This window comes from Papio anubis, chromosome 3 (assembly GCF_008728515.1).
Source record: "Papio anubis isolate 15944 chromosome 3, Panubis1.0, whole genome shotgun sequence".
NCBI classification, from domain to species: Eukaryota; Metazoa; Chordata; class Mammalia; order Primates; family Cercopithecidae; genus Papio; species Papio anubis.
The window spans coordinates 36,430,224-36,451,615 of NC_044978.1; the positions used below are offsets into that span (position 1 = coordinate 36,430,224).

The 21,392-nt window shown below is 45.6% G+C and overlaps 1 protein-coding gene and 1 long non-coding RNA gene across 4 annotated transcripts in view; one reads left to right on the top strand and one right to left on the bottom strand.

Moving 5' to 3' along the window:
• FHDC1 (FH2 domain containing 1) overlaps positions 1-15,942 on the bottom strand; it is a 41,164-nt gene extending 25,222 nt beyond the window's left edge. Inside the window, exons 1-2 of one of the 3 annotated variants that reach the window (XM_021938869.2) lie at positions 15,705-15,942; positions 8,402-9,026 (exon numbers count right to left, since the gene is read on the bottom strand). In XM_021938869.2, coding sequence (XP_021794561.2) covers positions 8,402-8,899 — 498 coding nt within the window. In that variant the 5' untranslated portion in view covers positions 8,900-9,026; positions 15,705-15,942. Of the gene's footprint in view, positions 1-8,401; positions 9,027-13,968; positions 14,078-15,430; positions 15,512-15,704 lie in introns of those variants that run through there. The other 2 variants (XM_003899274.5, XM_021938868.2) reach the window with 2 other exon arrangements.
• Positions 14,591-17,332, top strand: LOC101011186. Its single transcript, XR_160879.5, has 2 exons — positions 14,591-15,191; positions 16,400-17,332. It is a non-coding gene; the product is annotated as an uncharacterized LOC101011186 (long non-coding RNA).
• Positions 17,333-21,392: the final 4,060 nt, after the last annotated feature.

Genomic DNA, 21,392 nt, shown 5'->3' on the forward strand with positions numbered 1-21,392 from the left:
ATCTCTGGAATCAGGATGTCTTACAATACAGGGAATCTTTTTATTTAATGAAATAGGGGATAGCTATTCTGTCAAAACCAGATTTGGGCTGCAGCAGGTTTTCACTGATCAAAATTTATAATTTTAGGTGGCTTTATCGGACTAGAAATTAGAAACTTTTTTTTTTGGCTGTTAAATACAGAAGCCATTTCTATCTCTGGATGCAAACATCCAGGCTGCGTGGAGGAAAGATAACCTGAAAACTGCTGCATTTTTTTCCCATTTGTTTTTTGGTAAAGGGAGACTAGCTAAAATAGGGATGTTGTTACAATGCTCTTCCTTTCCAAATGTATGTGATTCACTGTGAACAAAAGAGAATCAGGTTTCAGACTAAATTCCTGATCTCTGGGTCTGCTTCTGAGTTTATAACCAGCAGCAAGACTGTTAACCAACGTTAATGTCACTTCCTGGCTATAAGGTTAAATTTTTACAAGAGTATGGTTGCCTTCTTTTGAAGACCAATCTTTAACAATCACATTATTTACTAACCTCGGGGTTTATTTCATGTTAACACAATCACCTGCCAGCCATAAAATAAACTCCCAAGCTGAAAGGGTAGCCTCCTTATTGGAATCCTATCTAGGGACTGCAGTTCAAGTTCAGTGTAAAGGGAGGAGAGGGGAAGAGAAAAAAGAAAGGGTGAGAATAAAATCTGTCAAACTCAACACCCTTTAAAAGCTCATGCCAAAAAAGGAATCTCAATTTATTAAGACAGAAAACTGGGTTTCCTATAATTCATAAATTAAAAGGCCATGCATAAAAATCTGTATATTGATATAGTTACACAGCACGTTCAAAGAACTTCCTCTGCATTCACCTAGGATGGATAAATGAAATGACTTGTTTCGTATTCCTTTCATAGAAGTGCCACCTTCCGCTACATTCAACCCTTGACTGCGGTGCTCTCCCACACCCCACATGAACCAAACCCCACACTCATCCTGTTCACTCCTCAACCCTCGGGGACTCTCTTCACTCAGCCTAGATCCAGGGACATTGTTGCTGGAAAAGTGAAGGAGAAAATTACTCTTATGATCTCTACTGGACAGGTAAGGAAAATGAGCCTCATGGACATCATTTTATGACTTTCCTAGAGCAGTGTTGAACTGATAGGCTAGCCTGGTTCTCTTTGACTCCTTTTCACTCTAGTGTCTGTGGGTTTTCATATTACTGGGCTTCCTATAGAGACGTAGCAAATGTTCCCTACCAGCATGGTGCTTGCATTGTGAGTTTTCTCCAGGAATGGGGGCAGATATGTAAGAAGCTATGTGTGCCTGGCCAAGTCCCCTGGTGACCCCAAAGCTGTATCTGAGAGATGATGGATGGGAATCATGTTCTCACTAGGCAAGAGAGCCTCCAGGGGCCTGAGCCCTGGCCCTATAGGAGCAGCCCACGGTGCCCCAACCCAGGGGCAGCCCAGCTGTGGAAGCAGGCATCTCTACAGCTCAAGCTGTGTTTCAGAAACGAAGAGAATTCGGTGATATTCCTAAGGGAAAACCTGGGCTGGCTGTGACTGAGCACCTTACAGGAAAAACAGAGCCCAGTACTTCACCCAAACAACATTAAAATGAGACAACTGATACCATTCAGGGACAGTCCCACTGGCTCCCGGCATCCTCAGATTTGCCTAGTGCCTGAGGAGTCTCTTTCTCCACTTTATCGCATTTGATCCTTCCAAAGCAGTGTTATAAGAGTGACTGCTGAAGTCCTTTAAAGAGGGTTATCACTACACATGTAAATTAGCTTATCTCACTTCCCAAATGCTTGCTGTCTCAAAGCTGGGCCATTCAGAAACAAAGCCGGGCCGGGTTGGGTGGTGTTTTGGAATCATTCAGAGCAGTGGAATCTGCACATGGGATCCCAGTGGGACTCACTGGCTGCACACGCTGACAAATCAGAGGCAAGAAACTGCCCAAAGAATAGGGATAAACAAACCCAGCCAATGAGCAAACTGCATCATCCCCTCCTTCCCACCAGCTCCAATCAACAGGCCACACCAGGACATGCAGGCAGGACGGCCACAGAAGTCAGTGCCACCGGTACAGTCAGCATACTGCAGAGTCCGTTAGCTCTTCCCCCAAAAGTCCTACCAAAGAGTGGCAAACAAGGCAGCTAGAAATATAAGGTAATGCGGTAATTAATGCACTCAACTCATTTCAAGGATTTCCTACTAGGATGAGAAGGGAGCCTGGGCTCTACTCACAGTTTCCCCGCAACTGCCAGGGGGCCAGGGTTGTGCTGATACCCACTGAAACAGTCAGCAGCGCTATGCCACTCAGCGAGGCGTGTGAATGGCTACACCACCACTCCTGCTAAAACCTCCAAATCAGCTCTCCTAGTTTATTCTACCACAACTTTTGTAGTTTCAATTCACTTCATCAATCCACTACGAAATCTGCCTCCCATATCCTTTGAACGAAGAAGAATTTTTTTTTCAGTTGTGGTAAAATACAAATAACAATTACCATCATAACTTTTTTTTTTTTTTTTTTTTTTAAGAGACAGGGTCTTGCTCTGTCACCTAGGCTGGAGTGTGGTGGTGTGATCATAGCTCACTGCAGCCTCAAACTCCTGGGCTCAAACAATCCTTCTGCATCAGCCTCCTGAGTAGCTGGGACTATGGGTGTATGCTATGATACCTGGATAATTTTTAAGACTTTTTTTTGTGGAGATGAGGTCTCACTATGTTGCCCAGGCTAGTGTTGAATTCCTGGCCTCAAGCTATCCTCCTGTCTTGGCCTCCAGAAGTGCTGAGATTACAGGTTTGAGCCACTGTGCCTGGTCCATAACCATTTTCTTCTTATTATTCCTATTACTGAGACAAGGTTTCGCTCTGCTGCCCAGGCTGGAGTGCAGTGGCACTATCTCGGCTCACTGCAACCTCCACTACCCGGGCTCCAGCACTCCTGCATCAGCCTCCCATGTAACGGGACTATAGGCACAAGCCACCATGTCTGGCTAATTTTTAAGTTTTTTGTAGAGATGGGAGTCTCACTAAATTGCCCAGGCTCCATAACAATTTTTAAGAATACAGTTCAGTGGCATTAAATACATCCACGTTGTTGTATAACCATCACCACCATCCATCCCCAGAGCACTTCATCTTGCAAAACTGAAACTTTGTACCCACTAAACAATTAACTCTCAGCCCAGTGCGGTGGCTCACACCTGTAATCCCAGCACATTGGGATGCTAAGGTGGGCAAATCACTTGAGGTCAGGAGTTCGAGACCAGCCTGGCCAACAAGATGAAACCCTCTCTCTACTAAAAAATACAAAAAAATTAGCTGGGCATGGTGGCATGTGCATGTAGCCCCAGCTACTTAGGAGGCTGAGGCAGAAGAATTGCCAGGAGGCAGCGGTTGCAGTGAGCTGAGATCATGCCACTGCACTCCAGCCTGGGTGACAGAGGGAGACTCCATCTCAAAACAACAACAACAAAAAAGACAATTAACTCTCCATTCCCCCTCTCATTTCCTGGCAACCACCATTCTACTTTCTGTCTCTATAAATCTGGCTACTTTAGGTACTTCCTATGATGGAATCATATAGTATTTGTCCTTTGTGATTGGCTTATTTAGCATAATGTCCTCAAGGTGAAGGTAGAAACTTTTAAGCCAGTTTTGCTTTTTATGTCAAAGGGGGCTTCTTTACCTACTTAAGTAACACTACATAGTGGCTATTTCCATCCCACTTCAAGTCCTGAAAAACAAAAATGTAAAGATCTTCCTCTATCCTCCAATATGGACCTAGCTTTCGGGTTTTGATGCTTTTTCATTTTCTTTTTCACGTTTAGTTGGCTGTCAATTGGAAATTGTTATTTCCCCCAACTTTGGGGAAAAAAAATGAAAACCCAGTTGAAGCACATTTTTTCCCAAATGTATTTGAAATGCTCTCTCTAGTTCTACGGTTCTGGATTGTGAGCAATCCTGAAATTCTAGAACATACTGGCATCATAACGAAAGGTGAGAATGACTGACAGCTGAATTACAGCGTGGGAGAATAAAATATTTAATATTACTTGTCATAAATTTAGAAAAACCAGTCTTCCTTCCATCCTTCCCTTCTCTCTCTCTCTCTCCTCTGTGGTCTTCTTTTTCTAATTAGCCATTTTATTTATTTCCTAGATGGTCAATGTTATATGGCTGCAGACATCATAGTGAATGACCTCAGGTGTTTCAATATCTATGTTTTCTTTGTGAGCCCCAATTTTGATCTGTTGATGCCTCATAAGCTGATCCCTTTGTGCTTTTGGTTCAGTTCTGTCCAGTTCAGTAACCTTTTGTTTCCTTTGGAAGATACCAAATGGCTAAGATACAGCCTTCCCTTTAAGAGCTGGTCAAACTGTAGAGGGAGACACACACCCTCAGCTAACACTGGTGGAAGGCTCCCAGGAGGCCTGAGGAATGTCAGTAATAGAGGGTCAGGAGCTACAGGGCTTCTAAGGGGATGGGATCAGCAACTCTGAGAAGAAGATGAGTTTAAGCTGAATCTCTCTGTTCTCATCCCCAGCAATATGTCTTTATTTCTAATTGCTTTATTACGGTTTAATTATTATACTATCATATCTACAGTCTCTTAGAGTTAATTTTTAGTTAACAAAGATACAAGGATAGTAACATTTCATAACTTCCCATACTAAATGTCTTTTTTTCTTTTTTTTCCTTTTTTTTTTTTTTGAGACAGAGTCTCGCTCTGTGGCCCAAGCTAGAGCATAGTGGCTCGATCTCCGCTCACTGCAACCTCCCCCACCCACATTCAAGCGATTCTCATCCCTCAGCTTCCTGAGGCCCTGGGATTACAGGCATGTAACATCATGCCCGGCTAATGTTTGTATTTTTAGTAGAGACAGGGTTTCACCATGTTGGCCAGGCTGGTCTCGAACTCCTGGCCTCAAGTGATCTGCCTGCCTCGGCCTCCCACAGTGCTGGGACTACAGGTGTGAGCCACCGTGCCCATCCCCATACTAAATGTTCTAACTTACTATTTAAATGTTGTTCTTTCTAAGTTCAGCCATTCTCCCATCTTCCATATCTTGCAGCAAATTTCTTGCTTGCAAGTACAATGGAACTTATTAGTAATGATGTGTAAGGCTTTAAAGTATAAACCAATCACATAATGTCAGGCTGTTTCTGTAGGAGGTTATGATATTTCAAGGGTCATAGTCTGTGCCTGGGCAAGTTTGAACCTCCAGAACTGCAGCCTGTGTTGTAATGTGGTGATGCTGTGGCTCCGGGCTCAGGAGCAGTGCTTCTGCTGAACAGGCTGCGGAGGGAATTCTGCAGTCCACACAGACAGATGGCAGGACTATTACTTTTGACCCTGGACTCCGCTTACTGCAAAGTGAGTTGGAAGATTTATTACTGATCTTTGTTAGACAATAACCCTGCTGAGTTCTAACTTCTTCAGAAGAAAATTGAAGGAAGGAAGAAAAGAGCATGTACCATATTCTTTTACTGCAAAAGAAGTATATATAATACTTCTAGCCACGCTACAGATAACATGAAAATTGAAAATAATTCTGGATAATCTCAGTTATGTGACAACATTACCTAATGCACTTAAAGGGATCATTCTCAACTATTTATCATACCCAAATACTGAAGAGTTGCAGAGTTAGATTATCTTATGATACACAGTCACGGTGATTTACTTTTTCTTTCTAGTATGCTGTCTCTCAGACCAGGACCTACAAGTGTTAAAAGCAAAGATTTCTGTACACCCATGTACACAGTAGCATAGTCACAAGAGCCAAAAGGTGGAAGCGACCCAGCTGTCCATCAACAGATGAGTGGATAAACCAATGTGGTCTATACATACAATGGAATAGTATTCAGCTTTAAAATTCTGACACATGCTACAACACGGATGAACCTTGAGGACATTATGCTAAGTGAAATAAACCAGTGACAAAAAAGACAAATATGACATGATTCCACCAAAGGAGGTACCTAAAGGAGTCCAACTTATAGAAACAGAAAGTAGAATGATGGCTGCCAGGGGCTAGGGAAAGAGGGGAACCGACAGTTCTGATTGAACAGGTATGGAGTTTCAGTTCCGCAGGATGAAAAGTGTTCTGGAGAAGGAAGGTGGTGATGGTTGCACAACAATGTGGATGTACTTAATGTCAACAAACTGTTTTAAAATGGTTAGGCCAGGCGCAGTGGTTCACGCCTGTCATCCCAGCACTTTGGGAGGCCGAGGTGGGCAGATCACTTGAGGTCAGGAGTTCAAGACCAGCTGGGTCAAAATGGTGAAACCCCATGTCTACTAAAAATACAAAAAATAGCTGGGTATTGTGGCACGCCCCTGTAATCCGAGCTACTCAGGAGGCTGAGGAACGAGACTCTCCTGAACCCAGAAGGCGGAGGTTGCAGTGAGCCAAGAGTGTACCACTGCACTCCTGATTGGGTGACAGAAAGAGACTCTGTCTCAAAAAAAAAAAAAAAAAAAAAACTTTTAAAAAATGGTTAAGATGCTAAATTTTTATGTTATGTTATTTCACCACAATTAAAAATAATTTTAAGACCATTTAAAAAATAATTCTTAAAAAATAAGTTAACGACAAAAGTGTAAAAATCTGCGTAGGGTGCAGGGGTGGAGGAAGGCAATTGAGACAGAGTATTTTTTTCCCTGAATTTCAGATCTGCTTTAGAAATGGACATCTCTGCTTCCATCATAGCTGAGAAAAGATGCCACACCCCTGCCACTTTCCTCTCTCTCTCTCTCTCTCTCTCTGAGTGGTTCTTAACCTCTCTTTAATTTGGGAACATAAAGCAGCAAGTTCCCCTTAGCCTCTTGAAATTTTCCCAATTCACAAACAATGCCACCTACTCCAGCCTGACAGCTGCCTCCCCGGACACGGTGAGCTAGCCCTCTTCTGTTGCAGGCGCTTTGGTGAGACACAGGCCTCGTTTCCATGTAGGCCCACCCAATAGTTACTTCAGTATTCTTGAATTTCAGTAAAGAGAGCTGGGAGACAATAGTGAGAAATGACCTACTGTACAATAAAGAACCTCTGTTGGGAGCTGGGGCAAAGGCCAGGGTACTAAGGAAATGACTTCTTGCTCCTTCCAATATTGAAAGGATACTCCAGCAAATAAAAGGACTTTGCATAAAAGGAAGAGACAGGCAAGCCTGTGTTCAGCACTGATGGCACTAAGGGTTCTCATGAAGATTTCCTTCTCAGATTTATGCCACAGTTTACATATAACCCCAGTGTGTCCTGCATTTCATAAAAAATAGACTCTTCGCTATTTCAACAGGAGATCACACAATCAGCTTTAAGGGCCCCCCAGTGAATTAGTGGAGAGAAGGAGTTAACATGTTCCTGAGCCAGAAAGAGAAAAGAGGTCAATACTGTTGGCTCAAGAATTCAATAATGCATGGAGCTCCTACTCCATCCCAGGGCCCTGCCCATTCTCTTATCTAATCAGCTCCATCTCTGACCTGTTTTCTCTGCTCCTTTACGACATATTTTTAAATGATGAATTTCTGTTGTCTTTCTCTGTTTTGTTGTTGTGCTTTGTGGGGGGGAGGGGCAGCATTCTTTCCTTTTATTTTTATTTATATTTATCTTTTCTAGCAGGTAGAGGTTTCTTCAAGTTTCTAAATTGACAGTGTTTACAAATGTAATTTTTGATGCAGTTTCTGTAATATATGGTGATCTGCAGCTCTGGGGTCATGCTTTCAGTTAACTTCCTGAAACTTAATAGCTTTATTTTTTCTCAAAGTAACACATTTAGTGTTAACTAGAAACATCCTTCCTATACAATCTCTCTGAAAACAGCTTTATGCTTTGTCTCTTTGGAAGCCTCTGTTCCCCAACAGCCATAATCTAGTTCAGAGATCTGAGGAATGAAGGCCATCTCGAAACACTTGTTATATACAAACTAGAGGAGAAAATAAGGGTAAAATCCTAAGGATGGACGTCAGCTGATGGTGTTATTTAACAAAAGGTAGTCTGCCCCAGTCAGCTCCAGTTCATTCCAGATAACCAATTTTAGAAACTCAGTTTTTGTTTCAACAGAGACTAATGATCCTGGACTTCAGCAGAATTCTCCAATAGGGGAACCTTCAGCAGATGTGCTAGAGATAGGGGCAGTGATCCCAAATAGCATGTTTTCTGCATGAGGTCATAATCCACCAGGGCGTCTGGGAGGATACAGCACGCACACTTCTTACACTTTCTCAATACTCAGTTCAAGCTCATCGTAAAGACTCTGCCTATCATTTCCAAGGCACATTTGCTTCTATTATCTCATTTCTTAGGGATGTCTAGCAATTGTTTCAAATGTACACACATCCCAAAACACAAAACAATGCAGTATGTGGAGGATTAGCCCTCCACCTTGCATTCTTACCTCTTCTCGAGCTTCTCTGAAGGATGAATTTGAAGTTCTTCCTCTCCTAGGAAGGGAAGACTTGGTGGTGTCTTCCTGCTGCCCAAAGAGCTCCTCAATGGTCTTTGTATCAATTTGGTAGTGATGCTCCTGCCTGGCTGCCAAGGTCCAGATGTTGGTTTTGCCCCGAACTTGCTCCTCCGGAATAGTTTTCCAAAAAAAGCTTCTCATCCGCTTTTTCTTACCAAGGTGGCTGTAGCCGTTCATATGAGTAGTTGGGGGTGGGCCTGGTGGGGGAGGTGGGATGGGAGGCTCCCCAGGAAGTGGAGGTGGTGGGGGTGGAGGAGGGGAGGAAGGACACTCTTCCCTTGAACATGAACATGGTGGAGATGGAGGGGGTGGAGGAGGAGGTGGAGGAGGTACTGGAGGCGGTGTCTGCCCAATCATGAATCCAGGTGCTGTGGCAATATTCCCATTTTCTTTATCACTGGCCAAGGAGACACAATTCATAACATGCATAGTACTGTCGCCTCCTGTGGAGATAATTTCTTGGCCTTGGAGAAGACGACACAAACATCAAACCTGTGTAGCACTTTTTCACCTGCTATCTGCCGCCAGAATAAAGGGCAACTGTCCTCTTTCAAACCTACCAAGATAAAACGAATATAAAATTAGTTACAGACAAACAGTTTCACATCAGCATCTCCCTTCAGAGGCTAGATCAATCCTCTCACATGAGTTAGATATGAAAATCAATGAGGGGCAACACATCCCAAGTTGCATTACAAGGAACCGATGCTTTTCTAAATGTGAATCAAATTTTACTACCTGGAAATTCTGCCAAAAATATTGCAACAAATCCAGTTGGAAACCTTACATTAATCAACAAAGCACATACATATTGAGAGCCTGCTATAGGCTCAGCAAGTATTGCTCACTTTATGAATAAACTACTTGTTTACTAACTAGTTTGTTCTCTTTGGACAATGGTTGCCCAACCCCTAGGGAAACTGCCCAAATTGCTGAAGCATTAGGCATTAGTGACCGTACCTTTTTCCAGTCTGGACATGTCTCCTACCAATCATGGGTCAAAAAAGGCATCTTGCACCTTGGACGGATAAGCCAGGGCATTTGGAGATAATATAATAATGGCCTAGCTCATTTCCCTGGAATCAGGGCCACCATATTTCTGCTCTACCTGGTGATGTGGCTTTCCCTCAGACAGAGAAAAGAACAGCAGATATGAAAAATGAGATTCCAGCCCTAAATCAAGCTTTACTGCTTACAGTTTTAGACAAGTCACTTCGCCTCACTAGACTTCCATTTTCTCATTTGTAAAATTAGGAGAACACATTAAATGACCTCTATCATCTTGGATTCTAGTTAAGCCACTCTTTGGAAACCATCACCTACCTCTTCTGCTTCTGACACTTTTAGCAAAGAAGAGATATGCCCAAAGACATGCTGCCCATGTCACATCTACCCCATGTCTCTTATACACAGTCACCAACTTACTTTAGTGGGTTGCATTTTTATGGAATTTCAAATGTTTGTTTTTGATGCTGGGCTGTTACCGATCTGATGTGAGAGGTCAAAACAACTAAATTTCTTCAGATATGAGAACAGGTAAGTGGGAGTGCAGAAAAGGCCCATGCAGGCTATTGAGTGAGCACCCCAACTAGGTGGGAGTGTGGAAAGGGGACTATTTCCTGCAGATCACAAAGGGCCATACACAATGGCTTTTTACACTGCACTTCGGGATGTAATTATCTTTTTACAGCACCACTGTCAAGCCCATACTTACAAACATAACTTAATCAAATAATTTTGGACTACACAGAAGTAAACAATCTGATCTCACAGATTCAAATATTACAAAATGATTTACATAGAACCATATCCAAAAGACAGGGCTGCCTTGGGAATAAGAGTGGAGATTCTAGGAATAGACTGCTTTTTCTCAGAAAGTTCTGCTGCTTTCAAGATGTGCAACGTGAGATGAGGTCAGTAACGTCACCTACATTTCAGCATCTCATCTACAATATGAGGAAATACTTGTTCCATTGGTTTGTATAAAAATAAAGAGCTAACACATGTATGGTCCTTACCAAGATGCCTGGTACACAGTTAGCTATTATTTATAACAATAACAAGCTGTTCTCATATGTGCATATTACTTCCCTTTATTTTCACAGGTATTACATTTGCTTTAACATATGTATTGGGTTTATAGATAAAATGCCAAGTTACCCCTGGCTGCTAGGAACAAACTTGTAATATTTCCATTCTTTGCTATCGAAGTTTGTGAGATCTGTCCTTTCTCAATTCTTGCTGATCATCTATTAAATTGTCTCCATATTTCAAAAGCAAATATTTTAATGAAACATTTGAATATTGGAGTTCTGAAAACTGCCTCTATATGGGAGGAAAACGGCATTTCCAGCTATTAATTGGATACTTTAAAAAATCATTTTAACCATTTTTAAGTGTGCAATTTAGTGGCATTACGTACATTCACAGTGTTGCACAGCCATCACCACTGAATAGTTTTTAAATAAGTAAAATAGAAAATATTTTTTCAAGCTGACATACAGCTCACTTGAGATGCACTGGCTTCTAGAAGGAGTTTTCATAATTATCATTAGGGGCATAACTAGGCTGTTTTCATAGTTGGCACCCTTAAAGCAAATGACTCATTGTCAATTACAGTTTATAGTTATATTTGAACTCTTCTTTTTCAAGACTGTGCAGGCAATTTTGGCAGTTTATCCTTACATATTTAAAAATACTTCGGTACATAAAACATCTCATGTATAGAAGAGTGGTTAATCCTCCAATTTACCTCCAATTCCAGATATGCTGACTTATTTATAGATTATCCCTCTTAAGAATGGTGATAAGCTCAAAAAGTCTCCAATCTAGAAAGCAATAACTCATTCAGTGCTGCCTATGTACAGATGTGCCACTAAACCTCACAAGGCAAATACAGAGATATTGACAAAGACTAAGGAAGACTATATACTCCAAGGTTAAGCAACCTCACTGTTTCCTAACAACAAAGCCAGAAAGGTGCACGTTTTAGTACTGTGCTTTGCACAGAGGAAGTGTCAGATAAACAATTGTCAAAGTAAAAAGTGACACTTGTTAGCTCTGTATTGGGATGATTCTAACCAATGCCCCATGTAAAAGAATGTTATTTTTAAGTTAAAGGAAACAAAAGAAAATGTACAACACTGTCCCTGGTATGCTGTCTGATTAATTTTTTCCCAGGGTAACACACAAGGATCCTAGCCCCGCAACAGCAACAGCTTCTAATGAATAGGTTCGCCAGCAATGATTAGCCAAGACGCTAATGCTTTTACTACCCTTACTCCAATAGGGTTTCCCCCTGGGCCAGGATGTCCAATGTGAAAGAGGTGGCAGGAAAAGCAGAGTACAGACAGAATTCTAACCCTTTCCACAGCCACATGGAAATTAAAATAGAGAATATACAAAAGAATGCTGGATTTGCTGCAGTACTGCCCACAGTAGAGATGCAAACACACACTCTCCAGGTACACTAGGAGAACGCAGGTGATGCCGCAGCCCTAACAGACCACACTGACTGCCTGTTTCTCACAGCTGACAATTGCCAGTAGGGACAATGGGATTAGCCCCCACTCTGTCTGGAAAATGCTAAGTAGTCCCATCAATCTGCCCCTGGGGAAGACAGAGACAGGCCTGTATGTAAGATCTCAGCTACAGGTTGGAGTCCTCAGCAACAGGATGAGGATAGCTGCTAAGGCTGACAAGTGCCCAGCTCTGAGTAAAATGCAGAGCTGTCATGGCTGGGTTCTGAAGATGGGAATGTCTCTTCAAGTCCCCTAAGTGCTACTTATGACCCATCAGAGTTGTGTTTGAGTGATGGACTCTCCCAAAGAGGCTGTAGCTCAGTTGAGCATCTTTTAAGTATGTGAAATTTCAATAAAGCAATGCTGTGATCATGTACTTAACTTCTAGTTAATTGGTGGGCAAAAAATCTTAGAACGTTCATTAAGGGTCTTCAAAGCCGCCCCCGGCCCCCTCCTAAGCTCTCTTGCCTAAACAGCCCGCTGTACTTTTTCCTTGGTGTCAGAAACATCCCTAGAAGTTCTAGTCTCGGCCGGGCGTGGTGGTTCACGCCTGTAATCCCAGCACTTTGGGAGACCGAGGTGGGCAAATCAGGAGATGAGGAGATCAAGACCATCCTGTCCAACATGATGAAACCCGTCTCTACTAAAACACACACACACACACACACACACACATATACACACACAGTAGCTGGGCGTGGTGGCGCGCGCCTGTAGTCCCAGCTACTTGGGAGGCTGAGGCAGGACAATCGCTTGAATAAGGGAGTCGGAGGTTGCAGTGAGCCGAGATCGCGCCACAGCACTCCAGAGCCGGACTCCGTCTCAACAGCAAAACAACAATAACCAAAAAAAGAAGTTCACAGCACTCCAGAGCCAGACTCGTCTCAACAACAAAACAATAACCAAAAAAAGAAGTTCTAGTCTCTTGAAAGGAGTCAAGAAAAAAGAGTATGTAGGTTTCATCTCACAGTGTATTTAAGGGGACAGCATGTTCCCGGACGTCAGTTTGGAGCTCAGGACTTTCTTGGACGAGGACCAGTGGGGTCTTAGTGCTCAGCTGGTCACTCACTCCTTTGGTCAACAATAATCAAAAGGAACATCAAGGAAAACCTGCCAGAAACCTTTCCCCTTGACTCCTGGCATGTGCCATAGATGAGGCGGGGGCAGGAAGGGCTGGCCCACATGCTTCTGATGACAAACCGGGGCAGAGCAAGCCGAGTTTGAAGAGCAGAGGTAGAGAAACACACAGCCCTATTTTACTGCATTTGGGAGAGAAGAAAAGGATGGGGAAAGTATGGACAATTCTAAACTGGAATTCTTACTCTCACTCCACTAATTCGGGAAAAGGCTCCTCCACCACCACTTATCTTTCAAAACTTTTCTTGATTATTAAACACAGAATGTCAGTCGGTACGATACAGTAGGGCCAGAGCCGGACCGTCCAACTCTTCTGTGAGTTCCGTCGTCTGTGTTCCATCTGCCTGTATTCCAGGCAGCAGTGAAAGAACCCAGGAAAACGCGTTCCCAGTCAGCGCCTTCAATCTGCAGCACAATGTAAACATTCACAGACGTCCGAGACCAACACCGGAGAGCGGAGGAAGAATGCCTGTATGACTGTACATTTTCAGTTTCTCTTACTGTCCCAAAACCAAGAAAAAAAAAAAAAAAAGTACATGCGTGCCAAAGGATGCTCTAGAGAGAGGGAAGGAAGCGCTGGCTGCTCCTTCCAGGAAGACAACTGTGGGTCAGTAGAAGGGGGTCACAGACGGCCGAACCCCGGAGATCCTTTCTGTCCACACAAGAAGTTTGAAAACCGACCATTAAGTCCGGAGGAAATTCGGACTGGGGGGTCCTGGGTCACCACTTCTTTCAAGTTTGGATACATAGTAGAGTTTACTAGGTCTCCGCATTAGCCAGCGGTCCGCAGCCTCCTTCCATCCCCAACCCAGAACCCCTGTCCCCGCCCGAGCCACTCACCAACAAGCCACCAGCTGGACCGCGAAACCCAGGGAATCCGCACTGGGGGCAGCAAACTGAACCCGAGTGGGCGGCCCTGCGGGCCGCGCGGAGCCCCAGCCGGGTCCTTATCAGCGCCGGGCAGGAGCTCGTCGCGGCACGAGGGTGGGGCGCCGGTGCGCGCGGAGATCGACGCCCACACGCGCCGCGCCGGCTCTGCGGCGGGGAGAGAGGCCGCGGCCTGCAGGGCGGAGACTGCAGGGCGGGCGCCCAGCGCCGGCGGTGCACGACCCTCGGCCTTCCGCAGCGCCGACCGCTCTTCCGTCCGGCGGCTGGAGCAACTCGGTCGGCCGCCGGACCGGCTCGCCCATTCCCGGCCCCCCCAACGTCGCAAGGGGGTCTGGGCCCCGCCCCCACCCCCCGAGGGGCCCCAGCTGGAGAGCCCACGCCCCCCACGCCACGCCCCCCGGGGCGCCAGCCCCTCTGCGGGGGCTTAGCACGCTGCGCCCAGAAGTGGGGTGGGAGACGGCTAAGGGAGATGTCCATGTAATTGAAACGAAAGTGGGGTGTCTTGCGGCTCGCAGACACCCGGTCTGCGGCGGCCGCGCGCTCCCACCCCACCCCGAGCCTCCGCCGCGACATCTTCCCACGTCCCCCGTCCGGGTCGCAGGCGCGGGGGAAAAGCCTCACGGTCGCACTGCGGCTCTGCCAAAAGAGAGCCGGGACGAGCCGGTGAGAGAAACACGGGGGAGACTCCTGGCGTTTGAAATCGGTCAGAACCCGCTCTCCAAGAGCTGGGGACACCCCTTGTCTGGAGGCTGATCCCCAGCCCACCCGCTTCCTCCCCCTCCCCACACTCCTGCAGGCGCTGGGCGCAACTTGTAACCCGAACTTCGCGCAGCCGGAGCAAGTGTGTCGGGGCGAGAAGCGCCTAGTCCTAGGTCCGCACCACCGCACTGGGTCCCCGCCACCGCCACACCACTATCTCAGGGGCCAGGCGTGGCCCCCGGCTGGCTAGGGAGCCGAGCGCGGCGCCGCGGCTGCGCATTCTGTGCGGGATGCCGCTGTCTCCCACGGGCGGGGATAAACTAGGGGGCGGTTGATCTGAAATTCTTAGCCACGGCTAATAGTCAACCACCCAAGTGCGACCCGAGGCAGCCTGGCAATGCAGCTCGTTCTCCAGACGCGGGTCCACACCGGCGCGTCCTCGCCTCCAGGGACCGATCGCAGTCCTCCAAGGCCGGGTAAGGGCGACCGCCTAAGTTACCCGGGTGGATGTGGAGGCAGCTGGAACCTCCTTTCCAGCTTTCCCGGTGAGGCTCGGAGGAAGCCGAGACCTGGCACCCATCGCCCGCGCTTCTCGGCGCCTCAGCCTCGGGTCCCGGCCAACACCCCGACCCCGACCCTCCCGAGCTGCAGGGCTCCAGCTCCCCGTGTCCCGCGCCGCGGTCGCCCCCGCCTCGGCTGCCCGACCCGCACTCACCCGCGGCCAGCGCCCCCCCGCTCCCGGCGCGCAGACCGCTGCAGCCTCCCGCCGCTGTGTCGACGCAGCGGTCTCCTCCCGGTCACTGCAGGCCCCGCAGCCCCGGAGCGCGAGGGGGCAGGGCGGGGCGGGGCGCTGCGGCGGCCTCAGGTAACAAAGCTGCGGCCCCGCTGCTCCTGGCCCGTCGCGAAGGGCAGCGCGCCCTTTCCTGCTCCGCCCCTCCCTCGCCCCCCCTTCCACCCTCCGCGCGCCACCGTCACCGCCACGCGCTCACCTTCACCTGCGTGGGGCCCTGGGGGAGACGCTTCGGGGCACACTGCTCCCCGCACCCGAAGGCTGGCGCGGGGCTAGGCCCGGGGCCACCGAGAAATGTAGGGGCGGCAGGAGATGGAGATAGCTGGGCTGCCCAGAAGAGCCAGGTGTCCTCGGGAACGGGCAAGAGGAGGCGCCAAGCTGGCTTCTGAACCGGCAAGTGCCTTTTACAAAGGAGCCTTTGCGGCAGCCTCCCGGGAACCCTCTCTTGTGCACACGGGCGCGCACACACTCTTATATACACGCGCGCGCGCACACACACACACACACCCGCACACGCCCCCCGAAGCACGCGCCAGACCACCCTCTGCCCCAACACTTTCTTCTCCCTGGAAACCTAGTAGCACTTGGGCGAACTGTCCTGTCCCAGCCCCTGCAGCTGAAACCTGGCCGGGCCAGAGCTTCCCAAAGGTCAGCTCCTCCCTGGGGCCTGCCAATCTGTAAGTTTGTTACCGTTTTCATTTTGTTTTTGTTTTTAATTCTCTATAATGATAACAGGAACCTTTAGGTTGTATTAAAGCGTAAAAAGACCCCTCAAAAATTTTTGCCAGGCCTGATCGAATGAACGCACGCTGTCTGGGAAAGGCACACTCCTCACAGAAAGAAACAGGGGAATCGATTTCATCACTTTTTTTTTTTCTTTTTTTTCCTTCAAAGTGACTTGGGCCGCCAAGCAGTGAGAAGCAAGTAGTCAAAGAAAACATCCCGGGCAAACCGGCTGACCGAAAATCCACTGCCGGGGTAGGGAGGCGCCCTCTACGGGGATGAAGTCATCGCTACCTTTGACTCTTTGATTCTAGATAATCGACCAAGACTTTTCCAGCCTCATGCCTGACGCCTTTCGCTTCCTCCACCCTGGTCCTCAGTCCCTGAACTCTCAGGACAGAATTCCTGGCCTTCATATGCAAGCCTTGGATTGAGAAAGAGAAACTATTAGTGTAAACAAACCCATCAACAAAAACCAGAACTGTGCCTGCCAATAGCCCATTTCTTGGCCATTGATCCGAGCATGAAGAGAAATGGATCCAACTAAGAGAACCTTAAAATCTTAAGGAATAAGAAAATGTAATAAAGAGAAAGACAATGTCATGCTCAGGGAGCTAATATTAATCCCAAAGGAATATTGACTGTTCAGGTTCAAGTTAAATTACAGCAGATCGAAAGTGAGGAGTGGAGTGGCATCTTCTTTTCTTTTACTGTCGACTTTGTTAAATGGGGACTCCACACTCCCTGCCTACTCTTCCCTCCTCAACCCCATGACAGTGGCATCCCCGCAACTGTATTGAGCATGCGCTCTAAAAACAATTACTTTTTGAGAAGTCAAGTCTGGTGACCCATCCTCAGCCCCTCATCCCTTTGATCTCCTTGGCAGCATCCTACCCTAAGGCCTTCTCTATGCTTCTCTGGCCTTCTCTGCTGACCCTTCTCTTCCTTTGAGGACAGTAACAAGGTTCTTCCAACTCTTGATCTCCCATTATCCCATAAAAATACCTTCTGATTTCAAATTGAACCCATCCAGATGTCGTGGGGCCTGAAGCTTGTATAACTCCTCCAGGAGCTTCTTAAAGGAAAGCAACAAAAACTTACAAATGTAATACTAGACATGTATCCCTGGAAGGGCCCAGGGAAAATGAGGGGCTTGGAAACTTGAGCTTCAAGGTACATCTCCGGGTTTCTCTTCAATGTCAGGGACTCTTGAATCCATATGGTCGTTGTAAAATTTCAGGTCCAAATTCAAATATCCAAAAGTCAACTCATCTTTCCCTCAAAACTAGTACTCCTCCCGCACCCATCACCTCCCCCTCTTTACCTAAGACCTGGTTTTTCTGTTTGAAATCTTAGCTTTTCCTTTGCTTCATTTTCTCTCTTAAATTCTTTAAAATCCAAGTATTTGCTAAATTTGCTGCTCTTTCGCAAGTAACCTGTCTTATTTTTTACATGCACCATCACCGCAGTAACCCTAAGTAGTGGAAGAGGGAACCAGTATTTATCTGCTGTTGGCCACATATCAGGCACCACACTTGATTCTCACCATGATCCTATAAGCATTCGGATTTGCCGGCTTAGAGAGGTTAAATTGGATACCTACATCCACTGCCTTGGTGTTCTTTCTGCTTCTCTCTTCTTCCTAAATCCATCCCAAAACTGCTGTCAGTTCACTGTTTTTAAAAGTCTGATTTCATCACATTACCTACCTCTTCAAAACCTTCTGCAGATTCCCATGTGTTCCTCCAGGAAGAAGGCAGCATTCTTCAGTCTGACAATCTGGCAGCATCCTACGTTTATCTTCCACAACTGGATGCGTCCCATTTCACTCAAGCAGTGGGGTGTACTGCCCCTGAATATGTCATGCTTATTCTGACTTGTTTTTGTTTTTGTTTTTGAGATGGAGTCTCACTCTGTTGCCAGGCTGGAGTGCAGTGGAGCGATCTGAGCTCACTGCAATTTCCACCTCCCGGGTTCAAGCGATTCTCCTGCCTCAGCCTCCCAAGTAGCTGGAATTACAAGTGTGCACCACCACACCCGGCTAATTTTTGTATTTTTAGTAGAGATGGGGTTTCACCATGTTGGCCAGAATGATCTCGATCTCCTGACCTTGTGATCCACCCACTTCAGCCTCCCAAAGTGCTGGGATTAATATACGTAAGCCACCGTGCCTGGCCTATTTTGACTCTTATTTTTCAAATTGTACATAGGACATGGTCAAAAACTGCTTCAGTGAAGCATGGCACAACTCTTAAATAGAGTTCTTATCTTGATGGATTGGATCTAAAGCTGCAAGTCTAGAAGACAATTTATTCTTCGTCTACTAATATACTGATTGTCCATCTGTATCCCCAAAATGTGCCAACCAGCCTTTGAGTAAGGCTGGAAAGGCTCCTGGAGCCCAGTGTGCCCAAAGTCTGCCCAGCCACTGGCATTCGTGGCTTGGAGGTGGCACTGCTGCAACTGCAGGGCTCTTGAGCAGTGGACAGTGTGACCAGCTCTCAGTTTTCCAATGAGGCCAGACCTCCCGGAAAGTGTGTTAGATAACTCAGTGTGGCCCAGAAAATGGGTCTGTACCAGGCACTGGTACCAGGCCCTGCAGAAGAACTGCTGTGTTTTCCTGATTCCATTTGCAGCTTGCTCTTCGCTCTCCCTGGGTTGCCCTTTCCGGAATGCTGTATTTCCTACACCCAGTTTATTTTGATTCTTATGGTTTCTGCCTCCTTGGCCCAGAGGCTTTTAGTTTCTCCTACATCACGTATTTTGTATTTCAATCTGTCATTAGGAACAACTAAACAAAGGCTTCAAAATGAATCAAATTTCAGAATCCATGTAAAACAGACTTTTAGTATTTGCTTAAGGAGTAAGCCTACATGAGCTGACTTCATGGGCCCTCTAGGATACAGACTGAGATCTTTACTTAATCTTTAATCATTATTTTTCTTAAAATATATATTTGATTAGATCAGTTGTTCAGTATTAAGATTCTTGGCTGTTTTTGCCTTTTAAAATTGGAAACTGCAGAAACAAACAAACTCTGTCCACATTATAGTTAAATAGATTTGCAGACAAATGCAAAGGCTTGCCAACCCTCTGACCTTGCTTCCTTCAAAGGGTGGCGAGTGTAAAATAAAATCAGCAGAATTGTTACTGTTACCATAAAATGCAAATTTGTATCAAATACCTTATTGGCAATTTTCCAAATAACTTTTTTTTTTGAGATAATAGTCTCACTCTGTTGCCCAGGCTAGAGTACAGTGACACAAACATCCTCCCACCTCATCTCCCAAAGTGTCATGGTTACAGGCATGAGCCACTGTGTCTGGCCCCAAACAACTTTTGAACTGAAAAAATAATACTTTATTTCTGATTTTTAAATTTATTTTTTATTTTTTTAATAGAGACAGGGTCTCACAATGTTGCCCAGGCTATTCTGTAACTTCTGGCCTCAAGCAATCCTCCTGCCTTGGCCTCCCAAAGTGCTGGGATTTTAGATGTGAGCCACCACTCAGCCAATACTTCATTTTTGAAGGCTAACAAATTTAAATGGAAAGTTGCCTTTAAATACTGTAAGTTATGACTAGGCTCTGATCATTAAGAAGGAGAAGAGGGAGAAAGGGAGAAATATTTTTCTGAATGCTAAGTAGTGATTTTTGAAGTTTTTTTTTTTTTTTTTTTTTGAGACAGGGTCTTGCTCCATCACCCAGGCTGGAGTACAGTGGCGTGGTTACTGCTCACTGCAGCCTCAACCTCCTGGGCTCAACTGATCCTCCCACTTCAGCCTCCCAAGTAGGTGGGACCATAGCCACGTGCCACCATGCCCAGCTAACTTTTGTATTTTTTGTAAAGACAGGGTTGAAAGTTTAAAATAGAAAATGCTTCCACATGTGATGTTAGTATCTAATGTAGCATCAATGACATTTGCCTTGCCAGAAGTAAATAAGGGTATTTTGTCAACAGTAGTGCCTGATTTGTTTGAAAGTAGGAGAGATTAAAGACAACCTTTACCCAACATACAGGAATGAGGTAGTAAGATAATGTGATGACTCTCATGCCTGCCTATCTATATTGTATTTCCTTAGAGCAAATTGTCCCTTTGTTTTTCGTGTGTGTGTATGTGTATGTGTGTGTGTGTTTTGGAGGCTGGAGATGGAAGAGGAGACTAAGGAAAAAAAACTGTAGACATCACCGAGCTTTTACCCAGAAAACCTCCAGCTAGAGCTCTTTTTAGTTTATAGTTGATTCGGTGCTTAGAAAACTGCTTGCTGTTTGTGTAGGGTCTGGCTGTTATAACATTCAAACCTTGAGGAGAGAAATAGCTGTAAAATATAACATCAAAACCTTTCATTTCTTTCCATTATTTATCACCAGAAAAAAGTATGTGAGTCTTAATAAGAGGAATTAAGTTAAAGAATTTGTCAGATGCCAGTTTCTTTTGCTATGGGTTCAAACTATTTTCAAATTGTTTACCCTACTAAGAAGTTAGAAGAGCAAACAGTAATTTGAAACCATAACACACACAGTTTAAGCAGTCTCCAAACAAACCCAATGAATCAACAATATTGGAGAGTGTGAGTGTGTGTGTGTGTGTGTTTCCCTGGGGAAGTGCTATGTGCACATCCCACGTAAGTCTTTGTAGGACATAGAAAGATGGGCAAAGGGACATGTTGGTGACTTAGCAATTGGTAAAGCCCTTTCTGTTCCCCTTGGAAATCCAGTGTGTGCTTAGTTTAGTGAACTAGCTCTGGACAGTTCTTTGCACTAAGCTTCTATAATAAGAAGGTAAATACTTTGGGTATGGTAGCAAATAATAAACCAGTCCACAACAATCAGAATCTTAATATTTCTCAAGCAGATTTATAGAAATAATTAAAATGGACCATTAAAAAGCAAAGGGGGCAAGCTTTTTGTTGGAAATACCATTATTCAAGTTTTGACTGGCCTTGGACACAAAGAGGATCCCTGTCAAACACTTAGCATCATAATCAGTTTACATCTACATCTCTTTGTGGGCCTGACCTGGCTAAAATTGAAGGGGGGTCTTTTGGGGTTAAATCTAGGACTCCTTTCATCTTAACTCCTAACTTGCTGGCCTCCTACTGAAAAACAAGGATCTGGCAATTAACTCAGAAGGGTTGGTATTAAATATTCAACCTTTTTTCTA